Consider the following 19,651-nt stretch of genomic DNA (forward strand, 5'->3'; position numbering starts at 1 on the left):
ATTTTATAGATAAAGAATTAAATAATGTATGTCAAATACCTAGTACTGTGCCAAGCACATTAAAAAAATGGTGTGCTGTAAATCTTCACTTCTATATAATTATTACTTTGGTAGATTTTGCTGCTTTGTTATGTATACAGTTTAGGGAGCCCAGGAAAAGGGATTTTATTCATAATTCATGTCCAGTATTTAGCAATCCATGATATAGCTAATAATTCATATATTTGTTAAAAAAAATGGGAAAATGCTTTGAATTTTAAAAGTGATTAATTCATTTCTGAGACAGATTAAATTACCTGCTATAAGAAATGGCGAGGAATATGAGTATATTGGATAATCAAATATTGTGGCTAAAGAAGTTATTACATTTGAGTCACAAATAGTTGCAACTTCCAAATATTTCATTCTTTTAAGAAGTCTTTTAGTTATAAAGTACTTACTATCTACTTTGGGCAAAACAGTTTGGAAATTTTAATGCTTTTATAAAATTCATAGTTTAAATCAGAGATAAACATTATGATTCTATATTTAACAATTGCTATAATGAAGGAATGTACAAAATACAACTGTTACTTAGATAGCTGAATACTCAACTTCTTGAGAAGAAAGGCCCAATGGCTTTTCAACTTGAAGAATGAGTGTTAGGTTCCCAGGAAGAGGAATGGAGAAAGTAAAGTCATGAAGACATAAGAACATGGCACATTGAGAAACTATTTCTTGATTGGGGGTAGCTGCAGTATGAATTGGAAAGGCAAATTTAAGAGTAGTGATAACAAATGACTCTGAACAAAGACCAATTCATGAAGGTCTTCATGTCATGAAAAGTATAGACTTTTGTTCAGTAGGATGTCAACCAGTTAAACTACATATTCATATTTCCATGCTCATTACAATAGTGCAAAAGAAGAAACAGACTAGAGGCTTTGATAATAGCACATACCAGAAGATGAGGGTTTAAATTACAGTTGATATATATTTTTGTAAAGTAAATCAATATAATTTTGTGAATCATTTGCTATGATTAGAACAAGGAAAGAAATGAGTTCCAAATATCTGGCTTAGGCAATTTGGAGGATGAAGATAACAGACTGGATAGACTGAGCCTTTTGAAAATATTTCAATTAATAGTTTAATTAAATAGCCTGGTTTAAATAATTTATCAATCTCCAGCATTAACTCTCAGAGAGCAGTTCTAGAATTTCTGTATTACAGGGGCTTATAGGTAGTATGGTTGGAAAAACAGGTTACTGGGGGACTAATCTTTGTAGTTACATCAGCAAGATACATGATCAAAAATCCAATTGTCTGATGGGGCTGATAAATATAGGGTCATAGTCCTATTTCCATTATGCCACCCTACGGAGTAAGGCTAGAATCATAATTATCTTCATTTGACTGGTTTTTACTTAATTTCTTATAATTTTATCATATTTATACCGTGTATTAAGAATATTCAAGATCATTCCACATATATTCAGTACTCTGAAATGTGAATTTAAGCTTTATATATTTTTTTATATTTTTAAATGTATTATTCAATACAGAGCTAGTATGTTGTAAAAAATGATACTGAAAAAGTCTCCTGGTATGAAGACTTTAAAGAATCAGATTTCAAATTTCAATCTCTTAAAGCCTCTTTTTCCTTCTGTAAAATGGGGATAAAAATGTGGAATTACTGTGAAAAATAAGTAAAAGTATCAAAATACTGGACACATAGATGTTCAATACATTTATTTTGGATGAATTGCATATACAATTCATATCTAAACAAAACTTCATACACAAAATTCCTGTTTTAAAGTCTGTATTAAAAGAGACTGATAAAGGAATGCATTACTCAGCAAAGGATGCTTCTACTTTATGTATATTTATGAATTATATACATAAATTATATACATACATAAACCACATATATATGCTCAAATACATCCTATATAATAAAAGGGTAATATGCAAATCAACCATGCTATGACATGCACTGACCACCAGGGGGCAGATGCTCAACGCAGGAGCTGCTCCCTGGTGGTCAGCGGGCTCCCACAGGGAGAGCGCTGCCCAGCCACAAGCTGGGCTGATGGCTGGCAAATGCAGTGGTGGTAGCGGGAGCCTCTCCCGCCTCCGCTGCAGAGCTAAGGATGTCCAACTGATGGCTTAGGCTCGCTCAAGCCATCAGTCAGACATCCCCTGAGGGCTCCTGGACTGCTAAAGGGTGCAGGCTAGGCTGAGGGACCCTGCCCCCCCCCCACCCCCCAGTGCACGAATGTCGTGCACTGGGCCTCTAGCACATATACTGTATAATTTATATATATAATTTTCAGTTTTATAAATAGATTTGGGAACATTAAATTATTTAACTTAGAATTGCTCCATTAAAGTATATTAATGCTGCCAAGTCACAAATATTTCAAGGTTCTTAGGTAAAAGATGTATTTTTAATCTTAATTTGGGGAAAGGGAGGCTTAAACAGGACTGTTTCTTCCCATTGACTTTTCTTTCAAATAACTAATTTTTAAAAACAAAATATCTAATAAGTGTTAACCCTGAAGCATTTTAAAAGGAGGCTTCACTATCAGTTAGTAAAACAGACTGTTAAGTAGCATCTTCGCACTTAGCTACTAGACAACCAAGAATTGGAATGTGTACTTTCCAAGATTCTACAACATATTCTAGTTATTTTCTTTGACTCCTTAGACTTCATTTTGTTCACCCATAAAGTAAAAAAGTTTACCCAGCTACAGGGAAGAGCTCACCAGAATGGATTTTTGAATCAGAACTTTAGGGGTAGTTTCCATAAATCTGTATTTTTAATTCCCTAAGTTCCTTTCATAATCACCCAGGCTTGGGACCAACTAGCCTAAACAATTACTATAACCTCTCCCCTTGCTCCTCCCAAACATAGGACTGGTATTTGGAAATATATGCTCATTCTATGACCTATGGCCATTAATCACTTTTGTCTATTGTTTTTCTTCATTCCTTATGCACTGGCTTAATAGGTGTGCTAATTAAAAGCTTTAGCCTGGCCAGTGTGGCTCAGTGGTTGAGCGTCAACCTATGAACCAGGAGGTCCATGGTTCCATTTCTGGGTTGTGGCCTAGATCCCAAGTAGGAGGTGTGCAGGATGCAGCCAATCGATGATTCTCTCTCATCTTTGATGTTTCTCTCTCTCCCTTTTCCTTCCTCTCTGAAATCAATAAAAATACACTTAAAATTTTCTACTAATAAAATAAAAATAGAAAATATGCTTTATGGTATAACAAATTGTTTTCATGAACTATTATGTGCCAATAATGCATTTAAACAAAATACTTCAAAACATGCTGCACAAAGAACTTACTGATTATATTTAATAACAAAATGTCTAATTAAGAAAATGTTTTTAAGAACTTACAATAAAATTTTCAAAACCCAAAAATATTAAACAAATTACTTTACAGTAGGGGATGTCATAAACTTATTTATGTAATACAGCAGGCAGACTTTGTGCTAGAAACAAAGGATGGGATCTAAATTAAACAAAAAATTCAGGGAATGGGTATTCATAAATTTCTGGTTAATTGAGGCTTAATATTGTTAAGGAGCAGGGGATATTTAAGCATCAAATTTTATGAAAATAAATACTTTCTCAAACATCAGAAGTATACTTCTCTGCTTCAGAAAATATTTTTTCCCTTTTATAAATGAGAATCACACTGTTCATTTATTAGATATATAAATAGTATCTGGTTAATTTCTTAAACTTAACTACCAATGTCACCCTTCAGATACTGATTCTGTTACATTTCCTTATGTTTTTCTCCCAATGAAACGAGGGTCTTAGAGATATTTTATTTATGAATAATTCACCAAGTATTTATTGAAAGCCTACTACATTTCCAGGTCTAGAAAGAGCAAGGCAAACACAAGGACTGCTCCAGAGAGCTCACCATCTAAAATACAGCAAATTGAGCATTGGTTCTGAATCACTATGAGCCTTCATTTCATTTTTAAAGATTTGAATAGATATTGATTTCTGCTGTAAGGGAAAATAAAAACATTCCTTATGTATATCATTCTTTAGATTCTCATAAAGGGAATTTTCAAATCTGTATGTTAAAAGGCCTATAATTTGCTTTTTCCAATTGCCTTCTGCTACTTATGACAATCTCTAGTATCCCCTTCTGTTCTCCCAACACAGCACAGCCTCTGCATTTTTGCCTATCCAGCTGGCTTTTCTGACGACACTTTGCGACAGCTTTCTGTTCCCCTTCACTGTTCTTTTGCTACCTGGGCTTACCCATCTTCCCTTTCTTGGCTTCTTATTCACTTGATTAATCTTAACACTTCCTTAAATGTTGGGCCTTCAGTGAGTATAATTAATCATTATTTCCACTAGCGTTTTGACCTTTGTTGTGAATTTCAGATCTTCTTTACAATAGTCTCTTCCTCAATGTGGTTTCCAAATATCCCCAGAAAGACAATGTTTCTTGAAAATTCCTGTTTTAAAGTCTGTATTAAAAGAGACTGATAAAGGAATGCATTACTCAGCAAAGGATGCTTCTACTTTATTTTCAATTCTTAACATTACAAGAATTGGATTCTGCAGAATCATAGTTAAAACTCTTTGGTGAGGGCTATCAATTTTACACATAGGGGCTAAGTAAAAAAATTCAAATTTTGGAATTTTGGCTCTCTGATATTAAATTAAAATTTATATAAACACATGAAGCTTGAAACTTAAAAAAATACCTACATGTAAAAAGTTAAGACATTTAAGTATTAATTGATATGTCTATACCCTTTATGATAAACAGTATATGATTAAGAATTCAACTATTTTTAAAAATATATATTTTATTGATTTTTTACAGAGAGGAAGAGAGAGGGATAGAGAGTTAGAAACATCGATGAGAGAGAAACATCGATCAACTGCCTCCTGCACACCTCCTATTGGAGATGTGCCCGCAACCAAGGTACATGCCCTTGACGAGAATCAAACCTGGGACCTTTCAGTCAGCAGGCCAACGCTCTATCCACTGAGCCAAATTGGTTAGGGCTCAACTATTTTTGAGTCTACAAATCAGATCCTTGAAGTAACCTGGCCTGTATAATCCATAAGCCTTTTAAAATTTTACCTTAAAGACAAATAAAAAAATTCAATAAATTTAATCTTCCAAATGTTCTCAGAAAGAATTATCCTCCAGTAATAAAACACAGCTGGATAATCCATTTACCCCAAATGAACCAGCAGTGTGTGCTGTGAGGTAGCAATGAAAGACTAAGATATTCTGTAAAAATGATACCCTCAATGCATAAGCATTCTCTCTTCACATGAAGAGTGAGAACAACAAGAAGGGACAGTGAGTTACCTTTCATTATTTCATCAATTATTGGTGTTTTCATAGTATTTTAAATGCCTGATGTCAGTTTTACAACAGCAATACCCAATATTTATTTTGAAAGGTAATTCTATCTTTAAGTAGATGATATTAACAACTTCCAACACGATCTCTAGGAATAATTCGCAGTTCTGAACCATGCTTTAGGAAAACATTTCCTACACAAACAAACAAAACATAAAGTTAGGTGTTAAAAAACAGGTTATCATAACATTCCAACAATTATTATATACAATAAACAAAGTATTGTAAAAAACAAACAAAAAATAAAAAAGCACTGTAAAGTAAGTAGGTACACGCGCACACAAGGGCAAGGCTGACTAGAAGCCTAGGCTGTCTGCCCCGCCCTCAGACTCCACCCCATCCAAGCTGAGCACAGAGGCTATTGCAATTTGGCAAGTCTAATCCTATAAGGCTGTCTCCAGCACCGAACTTCTCCCAGCGTAGACACAGCTGATCCTTACAGCCAACTGGCCTGCAGGTCAATTCCTCCCAGTGATACCAACAACAATCAAGACTTAACTACAACAAGGCTGTACACACAGTCCACAAAGGGGTGCACCAATAGTGTCCACCTCAGGTTAACTGGGGAGGCTGACCCACTGGGCCATATAAAAAACCTAGCACACAAATCTACCCTACCAACTCAGGGAAGCAGTGAAAATGCGGCGTCAAAGAAACAGATCACAAACGAAAGAAATGGAGGAAAACAAACGACTGGATATAGAATTCAAAACCACAGTTATAAGGCTTTTCAAGAATATCCTAGAAAAGGCTGATAAATATAACGAGACCCTCGAAGATATGAAAAAGGACCAACTGGAAATTAAACATACACTGACTGAAATAAAAAATATTATACAGAGACCCAACAACAGACTAGAGGAACACAAGAATCAAGTCAAAGAATTGAAATACAAAGAAGCAAAAAACACTCAACCGAAAAAGCAAAAAAAAAAAAAAAAAAAAATCCAAAAAGTTGAAGATAGTGTAAGAAGCCTCTGGGACAACTTCAAGTGTACCAACATCAGAATTGTGGGGGTGCCAGAAGAAGATAGAGAGCAAGATACTGAAAACCTATTTGAAGAAATAATGACTGAAAACTCCCCCACCTGGTGAAAGAAATAGACTTACAAGTCCAGGAAGCGCACAGAACCCCAAACAAAAGGAACCCAAATAGGACCACACCAAGACACATCATAATTAAAATCCCAAGAGCAAAAGACAAAGAGAGAATCTTAAAAGCAGCAAGAGAAAAACAGTTAATTACCTACAAGGGAGCACCCATACGATTGTCAGCTGATTTCTCAACAGAAACTATGCAGGTCAGACGGGAGTGGCAAGAAATTTTCAAAGTGATGAATAGCAGGAACCTACAACCAAGATTACTCTACCCAGCAAAGCTATCATTCAGAATTGAAGGGCAGATAAAGAGCTTCACAGATAAGAAAAAGCTAAAGGAGTTCATCACCACCAAACCAGTATTATATGAAATGCTGAAAGGTATTCTTAAAGAAGAGGAAGACGAAAAAAGTAAAGAGAAAAATTATGAACAACAAATACATATCTATCAACAAGTGAACCTAAACATCAAGTGAATTAAAAACCTGAGGAACAGAATAATCTGGTGAATATAATAGAATCAGGGGCATAGAAAGGGAGTGGACTGATAATTCTCAGAGGGAAAGTGGTATGGGGGGGTTCAGGAAGAGACTGGACAAAAATCATACACCTATGGATGAGGACAGTGGGGGGGAGGTAAGGGCAGAAGGTGGGGTGGGAACCAGGTGGAGGGGAGCTATGAGGGGAAAAAGGAGAAACAAATGTAATAATCTGAATAAAGATTTATTAAAAAATAATAAAGTAAGTAGGTACAAAAACACAAACATAATCAGAAACTAATTTCATGCTTTTAAAGCCTTGTTGCTATTCCACTCACATCTTTAGGACCTAACCATATGTTTGAAATTTAAAGTATGAATATTAGCCACAAAAATGCTACCTAATACACTCAGCAAACCACAATGTAGATCAATTTAACCATCAATACTTGCTTTAGTACACAATAAAATACCTAAGGACAGAAAAAATAATGAATCTAAATTACCACAAGTGACAAACGTTTAGAAACCCTGACCTATTGTGGTTCAATTAAATGATGAGATTTACTTTGTGTCCCATAAAATACACCTTTCATCTTTTAAAGGAATACAACTGGTAACATATTACAATAAGCAATAATTCAAATTAACATAAATTGAACATTTCTAAGAAAACAAAACCTTTAAACCTAAATTTAAAGGCATTTATGCTATATAATACCTCATGATTTTCAATGAATAACCTTTTCAACTTAATAAGATTTATAATATACCTACAACAACTGATTTAAATTTTAAAAAATTACAATTACAATTTTAAATCCTTCTTCATTTTTACATGGCCAAATTTCAATCCCAAGATCTACAAGAACAATGTAAATTTGTTATAAGACAGAAGTACTTTAGAATATAATTTAAACATAAATACTACTCAAGATTGAGGTTCATTATATTATAGCATGCTTAACTTCAAAAGACTATAATTAGATTACATAAGCCAAAAAAGGGGTACATTTTAAAAAATATATAAAACTGCCTGTTAAAAAGTTGAAGATGACCCTGCTTACTCTAGCCAGTTTGGCTCAGAGAATAGAGCATCGATGTGTGGACTGAGGGGTCCCAGGTTTGATTACGGTTAAGGGCTCAATCCCTGGTGGGGGGCGTGCAGGAGGCAGCCGATCAATGATTCTCTCATCACTGATGTTTCTCTCTTCCTCTCCCTTCCTCTCTAAAATAAGTAAATAAATAATAATAATAATAATAACAACAATAACAATAATAAAGATGACCCTGCTTTCTTGTTAGGACACCAATATATAGCACTGTATAATGTTAAATTTGAACCTCTGAATGTGGACTAAGCCCTCTGAAATTTAAATGACCATACCTCTTTAAAATAATAGCACTTATTGAATGCTCACTATGGATAAGGCAATCTTTTAAGCACTTTACATGTACTATCTCACAACCACCTTATGAGGTAGGTCAAAACCATTATTCCAATAAGAGTACAATCTTACCTTTAGAATTTTTGTTATGAGTGTTAATATCTTTAATGCTTATTAGTCAGTGTTTCCCTTAGTCAAAAGCATAACTAATACACATAATGAAACAAATTATTATGCAGATCCATAGGTGAAGACTGGCATATAATCCCTAAAAGAACTTCTATGATCCTGGTAAAATCATATCCACTCCAATCAACTGACATATATAGTTCCACCCACATCTCCATGAATTTTAGATAGATACTTACCAGCAGTCTGTGCAGGATTTATTCCTATTCCATCTAGAAAATAAATGATAAAATCATCTAAATTATTTCTAAAGCTAAAATGGTTCAATAGTAATAAGAGACTGGCCAAAATACTGCTGCTGTGTATATAGGCAAAAGCCAAACAATTTTAAAAAAATATATATTTTTTTATTTATTGCAGAGAGGAAGGGAGGGAGGGAGGGAGGGAGAGAGAGAGAGAGAGAGAGAGAGAGAGAGAGAGAGAGAGAGAGAGAGAGAAACAATAATGATGAGAATCATTGATCGGCTGCCTCTTGCATGCCCCCTACTGGGGATCAAGCCTACAACTCGGGCATTTGCCCTGACCAGGGAATCGAACTGTGACCTCCTGATTCATAGGTGGAAGCTCAACCACTGAGCCAAGCCTGCTGGGCAAGCCAAACAATTTAAATCCAAAAGCATGAATGACAATCTTTTCAGATAAATTATCTATTGAAATCTATTACTATTGTGCATTCACACACAGTGCTAGATTAACCAAGAGGATCTGTCAATGCAATGATCCTGATAAGGTCTACAAACATAATTTTTTCTTATTCTGTTATGCTATACAAAGTGAAAAATACACCTCAGGTATGTCATTAATCACTTAGTTATTGCTCTGAGGCTTACAAATCTTAAGGCCACAAGAGCCCATAAACTCATCTAATTCAAGTTCCACTGACACTTTTTTACAAAGCACCTATGAATCTAAAACTTTGTAGAAAGTAGGTTAGCTTTCTTCTAACTGGAGAAACACTTCAATGTAAGAGAATACAGAATGTTTTAGAATGAGAAATTTTGTCATATCTAAACTAAATCACACTACTGTCCGTTAAACCCATTTTCATAGCCTATCCTAATGGCACAGAAAAGGACTCACTAGCACCTTCAAATATTATGGTGTATTCCTGAAAAATAGTTAAGCCCTCACTGCCATCTTTACTCCTCATCTTATATCAGTATTTTCTCATAGAACTAGTTTCATCAAACTTAATTATTAGTAGTGTTTTAAGATATTCAGAATTTAAATTATATATCTAATTGGACAAAATCCTCATCATTGCAAGCATATAAAAAATAGATTTCATCAGGAAAGCAACTACAAGGTACAGCAATGGTACATTCCTGCTTAACTACCTAAATTTTAAATACAACCTAATATATAAAAACCCTGGGTCCTAACGAACAGTAACGACCGAGGCTCGACCAACTGTAAGTCAGTCCTGCAGTCAGGAGCGGTGCCCCAGCACTGACTGCTGAGGGGGCTGCAAATCAGGGCCAGAGAGGCCTGAAGAGAGAAGCAGAGACTGATCCGTTGCCTCTGAGGCAGCTTTTGATCAGCATTTGCCTCTCTCTTTCTCTCCGAGTCTGGCCAGCAGCTGAACCTCCATTTCTCTTCAAGCCTCCATCGGGGCTGCTGATCAGCCCCACCTTTCTGATCAGGCCCCGTTGATAGGCCCAGAGACGCTGACTGGCATAGGAACCAACCAATCAGAACCAAATGTGGGTGCTGTGAAGAACCAATGGCTGCCTAGGAGACAGAGCTTTTGATGCTGTCTGGCATAGAAACCGACCAATCAGAACCAAATTGGCCAGTGGAGGAGGGCAGTTCGGGGCGAGATCAAGCTGGTAGGGGAGGACAGTTAGAGGCGATCAGGCAGGCAAGTAGAGGCAGTTAGGGGTAACCAGGCCGGCAGGGGAGGGCAGTTAGGGGTGATCAGGCTGGCAGGCAGAGGCAATTAGGGGCGATCGAGCAGGCAGGCAGGTGAGCAGTTAGGAGTCAGCGGTCCCAGATTGTGAGAGGGATGTCCAACCGGCAGTCGGAAATCCCCCAAGGGGTCCCCAATTGGAGAGGGTGCAGGCTGGGCTGAGGGAACACCCCCCACCTCCATGCACGAATTCTGTGCACCGGGCCTCTAGTTTATCAATAAGCTTATTTTGAAAAAAACACCTTGGTAAATAAAGTTATTTTCAGTAATAATCTGGCAAGAAGTGATCAGGATATAAGATATTACAAAATGCTATCCTATACCAAAAAGCATAAAGAATCTGAAAAGAGCTAGCTATAAACAATAACCTTGACTTAGTATTTATAATTATGTATTTCATTCATGTTGATATCAAATTTGGGATTTTTGCATTCAAGTTAAATTAATTAATTTGACTTCTTTTAAATAATTTCTATAGTTGTAAGGTAATACATAATTTTTAAATGAATTCTTACCATTGGTAATAATTGCACTTGTGGCTGCAGAAACTTTAAACTAAAGGGGAGAAAAAGAAAACAATTTTTATACACACACATACTCTATAAAAGATGGTTAGTTTAACAAGAATAGTTTACAGATAATTCTAAAATGTGACTTTTCTTTCAGGATTAAGTCACATCATAAAATAAAGGGCTACTGTAATTTGCTTTATTTGTTTAAAACATTATTGCCCTCTAAATACTACATTTCATTCTATTTAGAATATCATGAACCTTATTTTACTCACTGCAAAAACAAAACAAAACAAAAATTCACTGTCAATGAATCTATGACTCAATCAATGTTTACTCTTTCAGACTTAGACATGTTGCTTTCTTTCATAAGCAAAAATAAAAGCAAAACGATTGCTTAGAATATTCCTAAAATTTCTTTGTAGAAATAGTAAGTTCAAATAAATGCTCTATTGTGTTTAATGGGAGGCCAACCAAGGCTTATAGTCCTTCTTCAAATTCTCCTTTCATGTTTTGCTGACTTAAATCTCACACAATGGCAATACTCTAATTATACCACCAAAAAATAATAACTAAGTTCAAGTATTGCAGGTGATATCAAGATAATTATGTGATTGCCACATGGCTAACAGTGATATAAGACTCCACTGATCTAAATCAATGAAATGTGGTAAGAAACTTGTAGCCAAAGTTAGAATTCTTCTCAATGCTCTAAAGACCAGCAGTTGTCTTCATAATTCATTAATTTTTCCAACAAGTATTTACTATGTCCTTCTATGCTATGGACAAGTTTTGTAGATATTATAGTTGAGTTTGTTGTAACCAAGTAAGTTTGGAAAACACTATGTTATATTGATATTCTTTTCAAAATTTTCAAGTATGCTGCTAATACTTTAACTCTAAGTTAAAATATACTTTAACTCCAAGAAGAAAATAGTGAATGAAGTATTTCCCATACTTTTTGGCCACTGATCCCAGTTTTTCATGGAATTGTTTTCTTTTTCTTTTTGGTGGTCCTAGTTCTTTAGGAAAAATAATCTGGGAAACACTGTTCTAGGTATTAATAATGGTCACATATGCATAATTGAGGAAAACAACGGAAAGCTTATTTTAACTTATAAACGGAAGAATCCCATTTTAAAATAAGAATGGAATTATGCATAAAACAATTATGTACCTAATAAAAAATTGTACTGTCTATACGGTACATTCTTAGTTGTAAATGTCCTTTTACAGATTTAAGAATTTTAAATAAACCTAATTTAAAATAACTTCAAAAATTACTAAGAGGTTGTACTACTTAGTAAAACTTTGATCAAATGCCCAAATTAATTATAGGATATGTCAGATTTCCAAAACCTGAATATTACAAAGTTTCTCATTACCTTACTGAGTGTGTCTTATTCTTAGATTATATTCATGTTAAGATAAAACAGGTTTCTTAGTCACATCCATATAATGGCAACATATTTTATGAACTTATAAAAATCAAAAGCAAACAGCTGATACCACTTTTCCTTTTTCCAGAATGTAGAAGCAACAGGAAAGCTAAAATTTGGGGAAGCATCACTAGTAAAGTAAAATATATTAACTACTACTTTCGTCCCAAATTACTGACAAGTTTCCTCATGGATGCAAAGTGTATTTTATATTTCTCAGTTTTCATTTATTTACTTCCTGATTTCATAAGTTTTATAACTTACAATGTGAAGAGGCTCTTCTCAGGCTTGGACAACTCACTACTTAAATTAACCCAGTCATGTAGAGGGAACTTTTTTGTTTTTATTAAAAGAACTTTACTAGGGATTTAAATCCACAGATTCTGGTTTGTCAAGTCAAGTCTTGTTCCTATTGAAACATTCTAAAATGTCATCTTGTGAAAGGCCTTCTCACTGTTAATTGAAAGTCATAACTTTTCTAAATATATAAGACCCGTGATTCACAATAATTATAAGCTATATTAAAACTTTAACCAATACATGTGGTTGGGTGAAGTTATTAATTTTCCACTGCATGTTTGTTAGGATGTTCTTATCCTCACACTAAACGACCAGGATGACATCAATATCTTTGCCCTAAAACACATTATAAAACAATTACAAAATATAAAAATAAATGTCATTATTATAAATAATTATATTCTATAAGTAATAATAAAATAATTAAATATTATTATTTGTTATAATAAATAAATCATTGCAAATTTATAGTAAAATAAATTATTGTAAATTATTAAATTAGAATCTGTGGAATCTGCTATGTCCCAGGCCAGGTATATTTCTTACAAGTTATCTGTACAGCAAAAAATAATGATGATGCTATATTCAGATTTATTTTCCTTTTCTTTTAACTTATTCTTTCTACATGAAGAATAGATAAAATCTGACTATAAAACATGTACTACCATTTTTCAGTTTAATTCTGAATGAGTGATAAATGATGTTAGTGGTCCCTGACAATAGTATGAGGAGCTGTGAGTGCTGATGAGTTGTTTATTTTCCATTAATCACTTTAAATAAGGATTATAGGTTAAGCTGGTTTCTTATTTAACTAAAATTATTTTCCATAATTATAAATTTTTTCTGAAGATTCTGAACCAAAATTTAGATTTGAATTACTCTGTACCAGTATAGCACTTTTAACTTCACATACTTCCTTTTACAGATTAAGAAATTAGAGGAAGAGAAACTGAGAAGCTTGCCTATGTCAAACAGATAGTGAATGACACATTTACAATAGGAATCTTAAGTCTCCGAGTCATATTTGGGTGCCATTTCTACCCAAGCTACTCTTCCCCATGGCATGTCCAAAGAGTTGCTTTATAGATTTCTCTAATGATAATTTTGAATGGAAATTTTTCTCAAAAAACAGAAAACCAAAATATTTCTTAAAAAACTAGACACTTTTAAAAACAACTTTTACTGACAGTCCCATAGACAAAAATTTTGAAAAATGACATATTTTAAAAATTATAATTCTAGAATAAAAAGTAGTAAGAATGAATATACACACTAGAGTGATATGTTGCTGCTTAAAAATTTTTACATATAATTGAATCTTTTCAATTTTAATAAAATTTTTTCTTATTATTCTCAATGGCTGCATTGGATATGTCAATTTAAACTCATTCTTCTTTTATCTGTCAGTAAGTCTTAACTTTCATTCTACTTATATAAATAAAGCTTAACTTTTTGATAGCATTAACCTAGTAATAAACCCACAGGGAAGTGGTGGGTTAAAAGTGCATGCAAAATAAAGATTTTTGACATACACTGTCAATCTGTATTCTATACAGGTTGTTCCAATTTTTACACTTACTTCTTCTGCTGCAAACTTTAAGACTGCTGTGAAAGGTGTACTTTCAGGAACACTGAGTCTGAAAGAAAAATTAAAAATAATTTTTTTTAAAGCTGTTTTTTAAAATTCTTTGTTCCTCATATCAGCAATTTTAGCAGACCTAAACAAATCTGTCTTTTGAGTCTAAAGATTTTTATTGCATACTGCATCATGAACTCTAAAAACAACAACAACAAACAATTAGGCTTAAATTAGATTCCGCCCATAGCTGTACTTGAATATCAACACCTATATAGGAGAAGATTTATACATTTTTAATACTTTGATACAAATAGGTCTAGGATATGAGATGCTGCTTGTTTCCAGAGATGGATTTCAAAATGTTGAATCTCTCCTTAGTATTCAGTCCACACACATTTTTACTTAATGCAGGAATTCATTTTCATTACAAGAAAAGGCTACCTGGGAAGCATAACCAGATCATAAATGTTTTCATAATCCTTTCTATGCACTTTTCATAATCAAGTCTAAAAGTGTAGACCAAGTTGATGAAAATGAGTATGTTTACTATGGCAAAATGTAAAGTCATTTCCCATGAAACTCTTATACCTCCTCAGATCAAGGGCTTAATACAATCTGAAATAACATTTGGAGAGTGATGCATGATTTTGTTACTGACCTGTACAATGTCAAGTGTATTACAGATTGCTGATAAGTGATCTGTGAATGTTCAAATTTAAATACTTTAAAAAAACTGATATTATACCCTTAAAAAACACTTAAAAGCATAGAAGGTAACAAAAAAAATAAAAATATAATATTCTTAAGGTTAAATGAGTTACAATCATTAAAGACAGAAAAACAGATTCTTTTTCACAGCAGGAAAAAGAGACTTACAAGCTAACATTTCCCTTTGAAACTTCTCTATCTGTAACCACTATATTATTCTTTAATGTTTTAATACCAACTTCCATTATGTAACATTTTCACATGTAAATACCATTTCTTAGTGTACAAATTGAATAGAAAAATCATTATATCTGACACAGTGCATTATAATGACTTCAGTATGTGTGAATAGAGTTTGGCTGCCCCAACTCCTCTAAAATCCAACTAAAAAGTGAAAATAGTTATTGTTTTTACCTTTCTTTACTTTTCTGGGGGGCGGGGGAGGAGGAAAGAAAAAAATTCTAAAGGGTAGGCATTGTTTAAAAATTATCTAGTAAGTTGGCAATATGATAGTTTACAAAGTAAGGAACAGAACTGCAAGTATTTTTGCATTACATTCATAGTTTAGGTCCTGAGATTCATCCTCAAAAGGACAAGTTCTAAAATCTTAGGGTTTCGATTCCCTTTTTAAATGGAGATTGGAAACGTCTTTGTAACTAGATTTCATATCGATATTCATTAAAATAAACTTCCACTTATGTAGCTGGGACTATGCAAAGACAATGCAATAAAACAGAAAATACTTTTTAATGTATGTTCTATGTGGCAGAAAATTACAGAGGAACTCAGAGTTACTGTGATGCCAGACTTTATCTAGATTTGAATTTGTGTTTGCCAGTAGCATCATTTTGTAAAACGGCAGTTATATGTTATACTGGTGTTTTGAAAAAAGGGGAGGGAGGGGTGCACTATTGTGTATATTAAAGTGAATTTTAAAAATAAATCAAAGGTAAATCTGTTTTTTAAAAACGTGTATTTCATATAAAGAGAACTATGACACAACTTAAGTGCTGTCATAAAGAATAAAAATAAAATTTCTATAGGAAATGAAAGAAGGACGAGATGAATTCCCTAGACAATTATAGAAATCTGCAGAGGTAAATTTTATTTTTAAAGAGTATTGTTTGTCAGGAAGTGGACTGCATTGCCGTCAAAGAAAAGAATATGTGTAAAAAGTAGGGAGAGTTAAAAAGACTTGCTTTTCAATTTAGGAATAGGGTGGCTGATGCTTTGTTAAATGATGGTGGTAGTAAGAGGGGAGAAGAGGTGGGAAGTAAGTCTGGAAAGACTGGAATCAGACTAAAAGAGGCAAATGTTGTTTTTAATTCATCCTTTATTTAAAAGAGAATGTTTGATTTCAACATTTCTGTAACTTAGTAATGACACCAACAGTGACTGTATCAACAAACAAAAACACTGAAAACTCTGATATTGCCCAGAATAAATTTAGAACTGAAACATCCTTCATAGAATTCAACTATTAGTCATGTTAGAAACTCAAAAGGAAGTTTTTCTATCAAAGTATGTTTATAAGTTAAAGAATGTTTTCCCACAAATCTTAAAGAGTTGCTTTTACTAATACTAGTTACTATTTACTTTGAATAGAAAACAGGATAACTACCTTTACATACACAGATACATATATTATGCATACTTTATACACACAAACACAACTACACACACTAAACAATAGGTATGCTTATTAAATTCATCCAGTCACCCATAATAATTGAACTGGTACAATGTTCCAGCCACTCTTACAGATATTGATGCTGTCCTGCCCTGTCCTCTTTCTCTCTCCATCCTTCTCAGAATTTCTTTTTTAAAGCCTATTTATATATTTATGAGAATAATCCAGTATAAAGAGAGAAATCAAAGATGAAGAGAGAGTGATATTTAGACTCTCTGCTTAATCTTGAGAAGACTGAAACAAGTAAGATGCAGAGCCCAAGTGGTACAACTGGCTTTTCATAAGTAAAGTCATGCTGATGGTTTCTACTGCAACAGGATTGCAGACAGAAATAACAGGTTTACACATATAGTGATAGCTTTATAGATGTGATGGAAAAAGGAGAGAATTTTCCTCTGATGGCTTGAAAGAAACGAGGAAAGAAATTGTAGGAAGTGTGAAAATACATTTTAAAAAATCCTTTCAGAGAATAAAGAGGAAAATATGCAAACTTGGAAAATGTAGCAGAGTGTTGGCTACTATTGAGCATAGTTATTAATTTTATGTCAAACTCATCAGTCTAATTGTGTAATTTTTTCCAGGAACATTCAGGTCTATATAGAAAAGTTTAGAATTGGTGTTTCACCAAGTGCTTGGAGTGAAATATACTGGAGTTTGGGGGTGAGGGGTAACCAGAGTTGAGGGTGTTTGCAAGTCAGTGACTTTAAGCTGGATAAGAAGTTGGGTAAGGTAGGGGGAAGAGGGAAAATTTAAAATGAAGTCTCATCAATGAATGAAAAGAAACATTTTAAAGAATAAATATTAGAGTAAATCAGATGTAAGAAGGCAATGTGGTTAACCATAAGAGCGTTTAAAAATGACATTTTATAGGTGGAGTAATTACTTAAGATTAGGCAAAGAGATTCATTTGGAGATAAAGCAATCGAGAAAGAGAAAGGCTAGGAGATTACATGGGTCCCAGAGAGCTAAATGAGACTGATAACAGCTGTTATAGTTCAATTAGGTGGGCCACGACAATAATTACTTATTAACTAATAAACATTTATTATATATAAAATTCTATTGAAGACCTGTTCTTTGCTGTATTTTATACGGCTTCCAGCTGCAATGACCGCAATAATGCTTACCTGCAATCATATAAAGGTCTGAAGTATCCGGGTTAGAAGGTCCAGATTAGACCCATGCTAACTGCTAAAGGATAACCAAAGGCCCCACATGAATAAATTGCCCTATTTCTGTATTTCCCATTTCTACTAATCACTCTTTTCTAAACCCCAACATCATTAGGATATGATTTAAGGCTCAGTACTTTGTGATGTCCAAGTCGTGTGTCCCTTATACACAATAAGAATCAGAAGCCTGAAAGGAATAAACGTTTAAGTAATTTCGGAATCTGGATTGAGATGTCTTCTCTTACTTCCTCTAACAGCTGGTCAAAGTCGTGAAAGGCCTTTCTAATCTTGAGCAGACAGGGACTGTTGAAGGATTCCAGTAATCACCAGAGCCCTGTGCAGTCCTCCCCAGCCGCCACCACCACCAAGTCAGTTCCGAGCAGCAAGGTTCCGGTCACACATCCCTGCACCCTGGAGCTGGGGCAAACTGACACTTAAGAGGAGCGGTCCGGGATGCCTCCTCTCATTTACAGGTGGGAAGCGGAAGGCTCCTGGAAGGGTGCGGGTAGCGGCGCAGAGAGGGAAAGGAAAGGACGTGGGCTGCTGGGATGGGATGCCGAGCTCCATCCAGCCCGGATCTACTCAGCCACCGCGGGGGAGCTACTCACACTTTGTAGGGCAGCCGCGGGTCCGACGTCAGCGTGATCTTAAAGGAAACCTTGGACCTGAGAAAGAGCGGAAGAGAGTTAAGGGCGGGCAGTGGCATCAGGATGGGGAAGTTGAAGGTAAAAACATACATGGTGAAGCAGGCCTGGACTAAGACGCCAACTTCCTTTAGTAGTCCCACTTCCGCCGCGGTTTCCGTAGGGCTCCTCCACACTTAGGTCCCTGGCGCTGGCAACTGGGGACCTCCAAAGTTGCTGTTGTCCAAGGCACTGCCTGAAAAATCGGCATCGGATGCTCATCTAGGCGGAGACTCCTAATTACAAATACCTACTGATTTAGCATTTACATATCTGAAAAGAACGTGTGGATTATATGAAATTAATATTTTTACAAATGCTTTTCCTTGCTGTCGTATTTCTGTCAGGCATCACAAACGGGAGTAGGACTTTTGGTCCCAGCGGGCCTTTTGGGGGAAGTATGTGTACACTCTGGGCGGCGAGGTGCCCGGCGGGGCTGGGGGCTCTCAGAAGTTGCGCAGATGCCCTGGGAGCTGAAAAGTTGAAGAAGATTCTCACCCGACTTTAGTTTTAGCAGTGATACCCGTGTTGGTGTGCTGTAAGAATTTTAAAACATGTAATAAATACCTGGCTACTTAGGGGCACTGACCTCTTTTCCCTTAGATTGTCAAGGCCAACACAACAGTAGCCTTCAGATGTGAATGAGTCAAATTACACTTTTTTTTAAAAAAAAATCAAATTGGCAAAAAAAAAATACATTTTTTGGTGTGCCACAGAATTTTAGTAATTTATGTGGGCCATGAGATGAAAATCACTGGTATTAGTGTCCTTTTGCCTTTCCAGCAACTCGATCCTGTTAAATCATTTAGATTTTTCATATTGTTTTCCTTCACACTTTACTCTGCAATACTAATGTCAATTTAATTTGCACAGGTAAGAGAGTAAGTAGGTGAGAAAGACAAGATCCTGCACTCAGCAACTTGAAGTCTAGCTGGGAAGATTTAAACCAGGGCACTAGGTTGCTGGTCATTTGCCACATTTATTCAGTTTAACAACACATTTTTAATTCTTTCCATGTTCCAAGCACTGAGGCTAAAAGCAAGAGATGTCAGGATTAATAGGAAAGGTAGCTGCCAACCCTCTAGGATCTGTCAGAAGTTTTT

At 34.9% G+C, this 19,651-nt stretch overlaps 1 protein-coding gene across 7 annotated transcripts in view; it reads right to left on the reverse strand.

Moving 5' to 3' along the window:
• Nucleotides 1–18,710, reverse strand: part of UFM1 (ubiquitin fold modifier 1) — a 243,939-nt gene extending 225,229 nt beyond the window's left edge. For 2 of the 7 annotated variants that reach the window (XM_080659411.1, XM_080659415.1), the window contains exons 1-5: nucleotides 18,603–18,710; nucleotides 18,474–18,530; nucleotides 14,296–14,353; nucleotides 10,981–11,020; nucleotides 8,736–8,768 (exon numbers count right to left, since the gene is read on the reverse strand). In XM_080659411.1, coding sequence (XP_080515537.1) covers nucleotides 8,736–8,768; nucleotides 10,981–11,020; nucleotides 14,296–14,353; nucleotides 18,474–18,530; nucleotides 18,603–18,604 — 190 coding nt within the window. In that variant the 5' untranslated portion in view covers nucleotides 18,605–18,710. Of the gene's footprint in view, nucleotides 1–1,716; nucleotides 4,504–5,348; nucleotides 5,537–7,207; nucleotides 8,208–8,735; nucleotides 8,769–10,980; nucleotides 11,021–14,295; nucleotides 14,354–18,473; nucleotides 18,531–18,602 lie in introns of those variants that run through there. The other 5 variants (XR_013960092.1, XM_080659413.1, XM_080659416.1 and 2 more) reach the window with 5 other exon arrangements.
• Between the last annotated feature and the right edge of the window lie 941 nt (nucleotides 18,711–19,651).

The sequence above is a fragment of the Plecotus auritus genome, assembly GCF_963455305.1.
Source record: "Plecotus auritus genome assembly, chromosome: 3".
NCBI lineage: Eukaryota > Metazoa > Chordata > Mammalia > Chiroptera > Vespertilionidae > Plecotus > Plecotus auritus.